We start from the raw sequence: 12,603 nt of genomic DNA, 5'->3' as shown, positions 1-12,603 counted from the left end.
TGGCAACCTGAGCCCGAGTTTTCAGCCATTCTCCCTGTGGCTGCAGGAGGTGAGTAGGTTTGGAAGCTGCCTTCCAAGCACTCAAATGGATAAACTGTTTTCTAAGCAAGCCATTTTCCTTTTTCAAGGCCAGTGCTGCCCACCACAGCTATCCCATACAACATCTTTACTTATATCGCTGTCACTATGCACCTCATTCAGATCCACCAGATCTGAAATCCTTCTGATTTTAATGTTGCTGGGATGTTATCCCCACTTACTAAGAGCTGTTGGCTATCTGATTTCAACATCCCAGCCAAAAGGTCTGCTTTTCAGTAAACTTCTGGCATTTATGGTCTGCCTGGGGTTTCAAAAAGGACAGTTTGAGACAAAGCTTACATGCTAATATTTTATTGATAAAATATCTGAACATCAGGAATAAAGGAAAATAAAATTTGACTTGGGGAAGGAAAGAATTAGAAAAAAAAAAAGGTGGAAGGTGAAAGGTGGCTGCTTAAGCAAACAGGTGATCACCTTGCATCACCTTCACTGCCCCAGGCTGACCCTCTAGGACATTCTCCACACCCCACTTCCCTGTGAGCTGTCACCCAATCTTTTAGGTCTATCGCCCTTCCGAAGGGCACATCCTGCACCCCAGGGTGTGCATTTCAGTTGAATCCAGAAATGGTGGGAGGGGCACCAGCTCTCAGTGGCCCGGGACACTGAAGGTTCCCACTGAGCAGGTGGCAGCCACATCCTCACAGTCCGCTGAGTGGTCCCAGGCTGTGGAGTAGATGTGCCCAGTGAATCTGGGATCTGATTCACCTCCCCAACTGCCTGGCTCACATAGTATCTCTAATTCTCCTACCCAAGGGGTTCAATTTTATTAGTGTCCTTACAGAAAAACAAAACAGGTTTTCTGCCACATACCTGACAAGCAGTTGAACCCCGGAGTGTCTAAAAAGCGGTCTGTGTGCCCTCTCCAGGCAATGCTGTCTTTGTCCTGGTCTCTCTCCACAATGCACAACTAACTGCAGCATGTCTGCCATTGCAAAACTGTGAAGCAAAGGATGGCAATAACTACTACCAAACATTTTGAAGTTGGGATGGTAAGGCCTGGTGGTGGTGACAGTACATCCATTCAGGCTCTCAAAGGAATTTTCTTCTACACACGGACACAACAAATGAGGTTCATTAAATGGGGTTATGTTTTGACACGAGCTTGGGCTAACATCATAAAGACCTCTTGAAGTTATTCCTTAGCAAATCTTTGCTGCCCATCTATTATTTTGATGTATTGCCATCTCACTGATAAAATGTCCAAGTCTTTACATCAGTTACCCAGAGTCATGTGCATGTAAACAGCATTTATAATGTAGTCTTCTGACCTCCAGAGAGCAGGATGTTGAACCAGTAACAGCAGGCAATGCCAGTGCAAGGGGGAAGGAACTTCTAATAAATAGAAAGTCAAAAGTTTCCCTACATTAGAGAATTAAAAACAGGCTTTCAGTGGCTAGCCTATTTCACTGGCAAGTGGAGAGAAATTCTTTTTGCCTTGATTCAGTCAATTAAGAGGTCTGGAAAATTATTCAGCTTTCACCTTATTTTATAATATACTCAGCCTTTAAATTTCTGTCATCAAAGATCATCAAGTACAAATAGAAATTACTAATGCACCAGGGAATCATAGAATGAATAAAATAATTGAAAATGGGAATACTAAAGATGATCTTGCAGGATCTATTATAATGTTTCAATAAATAAACACAAGTTCCTTAAGTAAAAAGTTTCAGAGCTAGCAGGTACCTTTGAATGATCACACAGGACTTTTAAGTATGGTTATTAAAAACCCATAAACATGCCGGAGTGCATAGCAAAAATAGAGCAAAAACAAAAACAGAACAAAATAGCCCTAGCTCAAAATCTACAAAGAATCTTCCATAACCTTCAACCCAAAGACACAAACACTACCACAGAATTTTATTTTTACTTTATTAACAATGTGGCTTACAATTTTTTCAAGTAAAAAGGGTTTTTATTTAGAATAAAAATTAAAATATAACTCTGATATAGATTTTCACTTATTTACATGAAAACATATATACAGAATACAATCTTACAGCAAACTAACAACATGCCCTTTGTCCTGCAAATCTCAAAAGTAAAAACATCAATTTTTCCCTTAAACACCCTAAAACATACACGAGATGTGAGTCAAATTCAATACAAATGATTCAAACTGGAATGCAACTCAGTAAAAGGGCTTTTGATTGACGACTGGAGACAGTTCAATGCTTTCAAAGATCATGCTAGCTCCCATTTTGAACAGCAAATGAGATGACTATTTTTTGTCATTTAAAAAATTTTGTCTCTAATTTCCCATCATAAGGCGATTTTCAGCAAACAATTGTCCCAGAACTTGACCTTTTCTTCGGTGCATCTCTTCGGCCCACACTGCAATTCTGTGCTGGGCTGTGTGATGAGACTCACATCCACACTTATACCAAATCCCAGCCATTCAAACAGAACCAGTACGATGGAAAAACGACAGTTCAGGAAATTACTTACTGCTTATCATCTCAACTAAAGATGACCACAACCAAGGCAGCAGTATGTGTCAGCAATTACAGCTTTTAAATGAAGTGGGTCAAAAATAGAATTTGATTTTATCACATCCTATTTTGGATACTGCTAAACCAACTCCAGTGACAGAAGCTAAGAGAATCAATCAACTTAAAAATTCAACCACATTAAAGGGAGTAAAGCAGTTTCCAGAAAACTTCTAAACAGAAAAGGGTAAATGAATGAGAATCATTAAATTGTAAGTTGCCAAAATAGCTTTCCCTTGCTATTCAGTTATTGCACCAAGGAGACATGGGCAGTATTTTTATCTCTAATGATTTCTTCCTTAAAAACTACACATACCTTAATTTACTATTTTCCCTTCAAATAATTGCACACTTGATCATAGCTTTCTAAAGAGGGAAGAGAGTACTTGGAGCCTACATTCACCATCTTACCCAAAAAAGCAACAATGAAGCTCAAACCACAAAGATTTTATCACTACTGGTTTTTCTTTTAGTTCTATATACAGAAATAAATATAAATGGGTGCTCTACAAAATAAGTATGAAAACCCCTCGTGCTTCCAGAATGAAGGGTAACAGCTCTTAGAAAGAGGTGTTTGGTATAAGATAATAGGCAAATCAGCACTTGCCTGATACAACAGTCAAAATTCTATGAGACAAATTAGAAAACTGAGACCAATCTTCAAAGGCTGATCAAAATCAACCTAGAAAGAATCGTGAGGGTCAGAGGTTAAAGGTTGGCGTCGTCTTAATGGAACAAATCAAAGTGAACACAGGAAATGATCTTTCAAATCTGATCAAGTAAAGCAAAGCAACCTAACAGCTGTACAGCTCAAGCACTGTATGTGAGTCAAACTTTGATCAACTGAACCTAATTTTAAAAGTGACAGACAAGTTTTCTGTGCTGTGGAATTCCACGGTGAGGGCAACTAACGTTATTTTTTATGAAAAGCAGAGATGTTCTGTAACACCAGTCATACTGTACTCTTTTAGGTTTTTATGTGTATGTTTTTGTGTATAGGACATTTTTCAAACACGGTCAAAAATGCAGTCAAGTAGTTAGGAGCTGAAATAAGCTCCGTTTGCTGTAGGTCACTATCGAGTGATGGACATCTATCATTAAGGATGAGTTGGCATTTCTGCTTCCCAAGTGACACAGACTGTACCGATCACAAGGTGTCTGCTGGGCCAGGAGAGGAAAAACACACTTCTCGACCAGTTCCAGGAGTTAATGAGCGGCACGATATAGGTAGAACTCAGAAACAGAGAGACGAGGACTTTGGTCCCAAAATATTATCAAAGAAAGACAAAGGAGAGATCATAAGTGTCCAGAATTGGATGGGGAGAGACATCACTTGTTGGGGTGTTTTGAGCAGGAAATACATGGTTTAGTGGGGTACACATGTACAACCTACTTTTCCTGCCAGAACAAAGACATTGCAATACATTCCTTGGAAATTGGCCCTATTTCTAAAATGGAAGCTGGTGAGGTGAATCGTATAGAGCAATGGAAACCACCTGACAATTCTATTGCAGAATTGCCCCTGATGTGGAAAGTACTCCAGCATGGAAATCCCCCCAAAATCCAACTTCTGGAGAACGTTGGCAACACTCAGAAAAAAAGCCTATTCTTGGTCCTAAAATGTTTCTTGGCTCAGAGGGGCCAGGAGATGGTATGTAGATACCTTCAGGATGAGCACCCCAGCTGCTGGAGCCACGTCCTCCTCACCAAGCACACACAAAGCGGAAGCCCACGATGTGAATGATCCCTCACCGAGAGCCCGAGTGTCAGGGTGGTCTTGGCTTGGAGCCCCGTGATGGTTGGGTCTTGCCTGGGCAGCCCGGAGGGAGCCAGCCTGCTTCAGGTGGGAGAAATGTCCAGAAGAGCTCCTAGCTCCAGTGCAGCCCTCTTCCAGTGCAGCCCTCTTCCTTGCGCCTTTACTTGAAAGGGCAAGAGAGGGTGGTAGTCCTCCTGAAAGTGCAGCACTGCGTTGTAGCTACCACATTCCTTCATTCCCATTTCAAACGTAACAGAAATATCTCAGCTTGAAAAGGCCACAGTGAAGGATCATAAATGAGTCAGTGTGGGGAAAATGCCAAAGATCTTGAAATGGGTACCCTTTCCGATTGTTTGATAGAGTTTAACTGTACAAGACTCAGCATTTAAGGCCAAAAGCATGTGGCTGAGGAAGCAGGGATAGGAAACTGAAAGCAGGTCCAAACTTTAGCTTCGAAGAAGGACATTGAACTGCAAGTGAGCCTGTGTCACGTGGACATGGCCACCCCGACTAGGACATGGAGCTTCCATTCCAGGACCCTGGGCAAAATCATCTGCTAATTGTTTAAAAAGGACAGCAGAAATCAGCAACAGGGGAGATGAAAATGTCTCAGCTGCAAAATATCTGCCTTCCATTTTCATCTGAAACATCAATAGCATGTTAATAAAGGTTAGCATTTGTAATCAGACTTTTCAAATCTGACAGATAATCACATCTTAAAATGTAACAGAAAAATGAGCTGCTTGTAAGCCCAATAGACAATATTCCTGGAGTGGTTGAGAGTCTAATCAAAGCAAAGATCAAGGCGATTGTGGTAGAAAAGTAACAGAAGGGTGAGCAGTCTCTGCTGCCCTTGTCCACTCTTGAATAATCTGAAGATTTCGTTTCCTTGCATAAGTTTAAAAAGGCAATTGGGCGATGACCACAGCAGGATAGAGAGGACTGGGTTTGAATGAATATGTGGAATCACACACGAGCACTTACAGATGAGTGGTTGCTGCAGAAGACCAGCCAATCCCCAGAGCCATAGTTCTTGAGAAAGGACTAACTGACTTTATGATAACCAACTTCAAGAAATGTCACCCAAACCAGAGTGTGCTAAAGGAATCACAGACTCAAAAGCTGTGGCCAAACACTTCAGTTTCATTTACTTTTCCTTGTTTGGCTACTCTGGACTCTTGCCTGACAGCCTGAACGGGGTGGAGATGAGGGGATGTGTGTTTGCAGCCTCAATCCCAAGTGTTGCAACCTGTTGCTTCAGAGGAATGGGGTCCAGAGTGGTTCAAAGTCACTGAGTTAGGCATCAGCCACAGCAGGATAAGAACCAGTGATGGCAGGCCCAGCGTGAGCCACACTGTGTCCTGCCAGCATGCAGGATCACCTATATAGTTAAGGGGTGTTCCAGGATGAGCTGAGCCAAGGGGGTGCTTATCCAAGGGGACCACCCCACTAGCTCTGCCACAGTGATCCTTCTACAGGGATGTAGCTGGTTTCTAAAAAGCTTCCCTCAAGTATCTTCCTGCTCTAGATCTCCAAAATTAAGCTTTTCCTTCATTATAGAACTTGGCAAATAGTACACCTCTCTACACTTCTCTCTAAGTGTCTGTCACTCAAGGAAAACTGTCTCATGACAGTGGCCATTGCCCACTACCCTCCCCATGCTTCCGAAAGGCACCTCTGACAGAAGAGGCAGGTCTAGCCACCTTTGTATAATTATATCCTCTAACATCACCTACAGTTGTGTTTGCGAAAGGAATCGCCACCAAGATAAAATGGCAGTGGCAGCCACAGCCACTGGGCGTGGATGTGAAAGAAGCATCAATCAGTGTGCCTGAGAGTGATCACAGCAAAATCTACCGGTAAGGCGTCCTCCTTGGTCACTTTCGGAAAGACAACAATGGCACCTTAGCTTTCAGAAAGAAATGCGAGCGTAGGTTTAGGAGACTGTTCACAGGCAGCTGCCTGCTCTGGGCTGGAAGGAAGGTGAGTTGTGGAGGTACAAAGAAGTGTTTCCATATCCTGGCACAAAATTTTAATTCATTCTCCAGAAGTCATTGCTGGGGGACACGGGTGTGCTTTAAAAACATGGAATATCAAATGGGCTGGTGGATGAAGGAGGTCCTTTATGCGTCTCACTTTTCCATGATACTTGGCATATGTATCATCTCATATATCCCAGAAAAAGAAAGGTTGCAGTCCTGAAAACCTTCCCAAGACACTGCATCAACAAGGTAATTGGCTGCCTGCCTGCTGAGGAGGGCAAGTCAGTTGGCATACTGGGCGTAGAAAGCCACTTTGACCCTCTCAATCTGATGGCATAACTTGATGGCAGGCCCCAGTTTCAGCTCCATGCACTCCTGCACCGTCGGGAGAGTCAGCAACAGGAGCGCTTGGCCATCGATGTCCTGTTGGGAAATAAAGTCAGGTTAGAGAAGAGAGTGTCACCAAGTGTATGGAAAATGAAGTTACTCAAGGCTCCTTTTCGCCTTCTGCTGCCAGCCTCTACAGCTGCCACCTACAGCTTTGTTTTCCTCCGAGGTTGCATTACCCACATGTAGTATCATGTTAATGAAAAAAGCACTTGGGTGTATAAGCTTGGGGCACACACTCCTATGACTGCGGACCCACAGACAGAGAAGATGGGAGAGAATGGGTTGTGCGCATATGTAAATGTGGACCCTGGGCCAAAAAGCAGGAGGTAGGAGAAGCTAGAGAGTGCAGAGATGTCGGGGGCTGGGAGAATGGGCTGCTGCCTCCCTCCCAGCCTCCCTGCCCGCTGGTCTGCTTGTGTATCTGGTCCCTTGCTTCAGCATTAGAGGTCTGTCAAATCTACCGAGGGCTCCAAGATTATTTTCAATCTGTCTGAATCAACCATGAACCCTCCCCAAGCTGGGATGGTTGCATGAAACCATGGCTTCCTCCCAGGGGCCCAGGGCATGAAGGGTCTGCTCTGGTTTCCCCTGATTCGGAAGAGAACTGGCAGAGATACCAACTTGGCTTGATGACTGGGCAATCTTTTGATTCACAAAATGTTTCTAGTAAGAAAATCTTGGCTACTTTGATGTGTCTTTCTATCTCTCCCCCACTCCTGCCAAGGTCTGACATTTCACCATCAGAATGGTGAGAAGATGCTAAAGATCTGTGCCAGCTGTACAGCACAGCTCTCCACAGAGGAAAATACATGTATTTATTCATGTGCATTCATGCATGAGAACACACACACACACACCCTACATCAACATACTTACATCACCCAAATAGGGTGTGATCTCTATATAGGTCTGCTTCCCTATTTTGACTTGCTTAGTTCTTCTACAGCTACACACGGGGCTCACAATGAAGATAATTCATTAAACATCATTAAATGCTTTTGCTGCAGGAAATAGGATACAAAGTCTTATCCCAAAGCTTCAAGCCCACTCCACTGGGCATCTTCACTTGCTTCCTATAATACTCAGGTTTATTCATGTCAATGTCGATGACTGGGATACTAAGTTTAGCTGCAACCCCTTCTCCCTATTCACCAGTTTTCAAATTCCAGAGGAAAAAACTGAGGTTTCATAACAACCAAGAGACTTCTAAGGTACTGAGAAGGATCAGTGGGTGAAGGTGAGTACAGTTGAACTCAGCTCACCAGGGTATCTGCCACTTGGAGATATTTTAGCCTGGGCTGTCATAAGCCACAGAGTTACTTAAGCCCTGTAATTTTCTGCAAGCACCTATCTGAGAAAATATCAATTAATTTTGCATAGGTATTTTCTTAAACTAAAGATTTCTTAGCTTAGTAAAAATCCCAAAATGGGCATAAATGTGAGCCTTGGGAGGACTGATAACGTTAATAAGCATAATGCATCATATGATCAGTTTTAAAAGTCACTTTCCCTAAATAAACACAGCAGCAATAAAAATTAAGCATTAACTAAAAATTATTAATGCAAGAGCAATTTATTATTTTTTAATTATGCCTGAGCATTTGCTATGCTGTATGCAACTATAAGCCATGTCTTTACCAAGGCTTGTCATGAGCTTGTCAAATCATCAAGCAAACAGATTTGTCTTGAATATACACTGAAAGTAGGAGATAAACTAATAAAACTGATTCCACAACATGTTTTCATAAAAGCTATTTGGGAGTTTCAACAGAGAACTTTGGCCAAAAAAAATCCTGTTCTGTGCCTCCTCACTAAGGTGAAGTTCATGGGCAGTCCAGTGCCGTCCCTGCATCACATCCAGAAAAAGTGTGCAGAAAGGCAGGTCTCCAAAGCCAGCAGGGTTTGGGAAAGTTGCCACAGTTACATAGCAAGCTTCTCAGACCAGGTGCAACCAAAGGAGAGTGATGCTCAGGAGCCTCTGACTGGCATTCTCTGACCTTTAGCAAATCAGTCTCCTCCTGCCCTCCAGTCCTAACACAGATTTACCCATCATCCCAAAGACAAAGTGAGTGAGGGAGACTTCACAGCTCTACTTCTTTCTGCTCAGCCAGCAGCAGTGGTGAAAGAGTTCAGTTCATAAGAGGCCTTGGTTTTGAGGTCATGGTTGGGAGTCGGGGGACAGTCCACACTCAATGGAGTGGCTCTCAAGTATGAGCAACCTGAAGTGGATGGAATCGAGTACATGTCTTTAAACTTTGGCTCTTAAGAGTGTGTTGGATGTGAGTTTCATGATGCTTCACATAGAAGCCCTTATATCTGCGACTACCAGAACCGAGGAGGAGCACAACAGCAGGATTTGGCTGCATAGAAACCACTATTTGCAGGACATGAACATTAGAGGCTGGGTGCTGGATTAAACCTAAACCACTGGATTAATTACAGAGATCCTTCACCCTGCTTTTTATCTGGGAAGAACTGACCAATAATTAAAGTGAGGAAATGAGGTCTCAGTGACCAAACCAACGGTTCTCAACTCATCTACCATCTTCTCTAAAGATGTCATCATGTTGCAGAGTATACTGTGCCAAGAATAAAACTACACCTCTGATTTCCACACTTCCAAGGGTCGCAACATCTGAAGAGCTTTAGGTTTAGCAACCTGACCATCAACAGTCACTGACGTATACGAACAGTGGTGGCAGCTCAGTGACATCAAGACAGAAGTTGAGTGACATGTACCTCCTGACTGTTCATGCTGCAGAGGGCACGTAACCAGTAGCCACACTTGTTCCCACATCAGGGCGGGAGGGCAAGATGGACACAGAAGAGCAAAATCAGGCCAATGACAGACGCATGGGGAGTGAGGAATCCCACCAACAATCCTGCTTAGAGGTAGCTTTTTTTTTGTTTTGAAAGAAATTACTTATTTCATTGATTATGTAGTTACAGATCCCACAGCTGATATAAGTTTTATAAATATGCTCCTATATAATTCAGAACTGCTGGCAAATTGCTTTTGTTATACACAGAATTACTGTAAGTAGACATCTTATCTTTAAGAAATGAAACGTAACATGAAAAGTATGCTTAGCAAGAAGGAAAAACTAAATTAATTTTGATGTAGAAGTCAGATTAGGACTTGGTAGTTCCATAATGGGGATTTTCAGATCTACAAAGGTAGAGAGGGACCAGTCTAAATGGAAAATAAACTTGTAAACTATGTTGAAACTCTTTTATCGAAAGTAAATCACTCATTGGTGTAGTTTGCTTATTGATTATATACCTATATACCTGTTCATAAATGGTGAATAAGTAGGAATTTTATTTAGATTTTTATGGGCTTTTAAAAAAGTTATAATGTGTGTATTTGCAGCTTGAAATTAGAGTATGGATTTTTAAAGAAGTTGCCATACCATTTCAGAATTAAAAGGCATGCATTCCAGTAATGGAGAGTTTATAATTTTTGTAAATGCTCCTGCTATTACAATAGTCTCTGAATTCATAACACCCAGAGGAGCGAGCGCACACAGCGATGATCAGTGCCTGCCCCGTGATTTCTCTCACATGTGGTGAATAAAGATGTGAGCTCCTTCTAGCTTGCCTAAAAGCTCATATGACACCTGGAGTGACCCACTGGAGGCCTCCCCGACTCAGGACCATGGCAAGTGGGCTCAGAGATGATAGAACAAATTAGTAAAAATTAGTAATTCAAGGTCTGATTGAACAGTAAAGAACTCAAGTGCTTGTGCATTTCTGAGCTCAGTGGGGAACAGGCTTTATTACGACAGGTAAAATGGTCTAATGTGAAATTTAAAATTAAAAGGGAATAAGGTCATTCTCAATTAAAGTCCAGCTATTTTCTTCTCTATATGAGAAATAAGTAGGTGTGTAGGACCAAGCTTTTAACTGATGTGAGAAGGGTAAATAAGGTGGGGTGGGGAGTGCCCACACACTGCTTGAACCAGAAGTGGGGACATACAAGGAATATTCACTTCTTAGAAATCTGAGCTTGGGAAGGCATGAGGCTTTCTGGACATTATTATAAATTAGGCTTAGAAGCACAATTAAGGGAGACAATATAAACAGAATTTTAGCCATTTTTTACCCAAATCAGCTTTGGTTTCACTTCCTTGCTTATTGCTAGAAACTTATCAGTATCAGCACATGACTGCTGGCCTCTCAGCGTTCAGATGATCTTGAGCTTCTGCAACCATGCTGGAATCTAGGTGGGAAAATCTCTTGTCCTTGTTTACTAAATAAACACAGCTTATATTTATTATATGGGACATGATATATTTTTAAAACACAAGGTCTTGAAAAGGAGGTATTTACATTCTGAGACAATGCAAGGAATTTCAACAAATTAAGCAAACACTGTAGAGCCAGAATCATAGGCTTAAACTTGCACTTTCTATTCAAGACTAGTAAGAAATCTGTTTGCAAGGTGGCCTATGTTTACAGAGGGGAATTGGGTTTTCATATTAACTTAAGGGAAAATGAAAATAAAAGTTCCTCTTTTTTACAGCATATCAGAGCATGTCTAACATTTTATAATTATAATTGTATAATTATAATCTGGTACATTAAAAATTCCTTAAGGTGTAATTTATACCAATTGCTCTCACATCTATCTACTCCTCACATACCATAGGTTTTAAAATCTTTTACAAAGAAAGCACAAAATTGAGATGAAAGTAGCATGAAATAAAGCACAGATGGACCAAAGCCCTCCACTTCTGGAAGACCAAGCTGACAAACTTTTCCCTATTCCTATGCTGTGTATGACTAAAAGGTCTGGATATTACACATAAGATCAACATAAGAAGACTCTAAAAAGTGGAGAGGGGCCTCCCCAGTGGCGCAGCGGTTGAGGGGTGGGCTGCAGTGCTAGTTCGATCACCGGGTGGGGGTCCCACATGACGCGCAGACCTCTCCTGCCGCCCGCTGCTCCCCTCAGCAGTGTACTTCATCAGTCTGCCTGTTCTGTTCCCTGCTCTGGCTCTGGTGAATTCTCTCACCCTCCCGCGCTTCTGACTGTACCCAGTGCTTGTATAAATAAATAAATAAATCTTTAAAAAAAAAAAAAGTGGAGAGAAGGCAGAACTATGGACTTAAGGACCCAAGCTATGAGATGAGTCTTGGTTTCTTGGTTTGCCACTTATTTGCAAGACTTATTGCTAAAAGAAGCTGGCATGCCAGTGATAGGACAAAAAGACATTTAACAAAAGTTCACTCTCCCCAGTCAAAGGACCTGGAAATCCACTGCAGGACACAAGCCCTCTCCCTGCACACCAGCAATGGCCAAGAGAGGTGTGACTTCAAGGCTGGCAGACAGCATCAGGCCCTCAAACCCCACATGAAGAGGAAATCTGAGAAGGCCAAGAAGAGAGGAGGGACCTCAATCTCCACCTGATGACAAAGACCCCTCCCATGGAAGTTCAGCAGGAACCCCTGTGGAGCCAGCCCACAGCAACCCTGTCCCCATCTACAGCAGGAAGGAAGCTAGCTAAAGCAGCAGGTGACTAGAGACCCAGGCCCCAAAGAAATAGCCAACAGGTAGCAAAATCAGCTTACCTGTTCCTGAAATATTTTGGCCAATGGGGCACAGTCCGTCAGTTTAATGAACCTCACCACGTCGGTCACTGTCCACTCCAAGGGGTTGCTGTCCAGAATGAGTCTCTCCTCTTCCTCTTGCTTTATTTCCTGCAGAGGGAAGGAGATAAAAGGTTACACTGTCTCTGGTGGCGCAGGACCCTCTCTAAAACCCTAGGCCTGAGCCTCCTCCCTGGGGTTTCTCACCAGGTAGGGAGAAGCACAGCCTTCCAGGCTCTAGAGCTTTCTTAGCAACTAAGCGGATCAGGACTTTGCCTGTAATCACTCTTGTGCC

General features: G+C 42.6%; 1 protein-coding gene across 2 annotated transcripts in view; it reads right to left on the bottom strand.

The window, feature by feature from the left end:
* Positions 1-6,608: 6,608 nt before the first annotated feature.
* The window catches only part of SFMBT2 (Scm like with four mbt domains 2), a gene marked incomplete at both ends in the record, with an annotated part of 165,743 nt that continues 159,748 nt past the window's right edge, over positions 6,609-12,603 (bottom strand). For both annotated transcript variants that reach the window (XM_084253424.1, XM_084253425.1), the window contains 2 exons: positions 6,609-6,749; positions 12,291-12,419. In XM_084253424.1, coding sequence (XP_084109550.1) covers positions 6,609-6,749; positions 12,291-12,419 — 270 coding nt within the window. The remainder of the gene's footprint in view (positions 6,750-12,290; positions 12,420-12,603) is intronic.

Source organism: Talpa europaea, assembly GCF_964194135.1.
Source record: "Talpa europaea genome assembly, chromosome: 14".
Lineage (NCBI taxonomy): Eukaryota > Metazoa > Chordata > Mammalia > Eulipotyphla > Talpidae > Talpa > Talpa europaea.
This window is presented reverse-complemented; position numbering and strand designations above follow the sequence as displayed.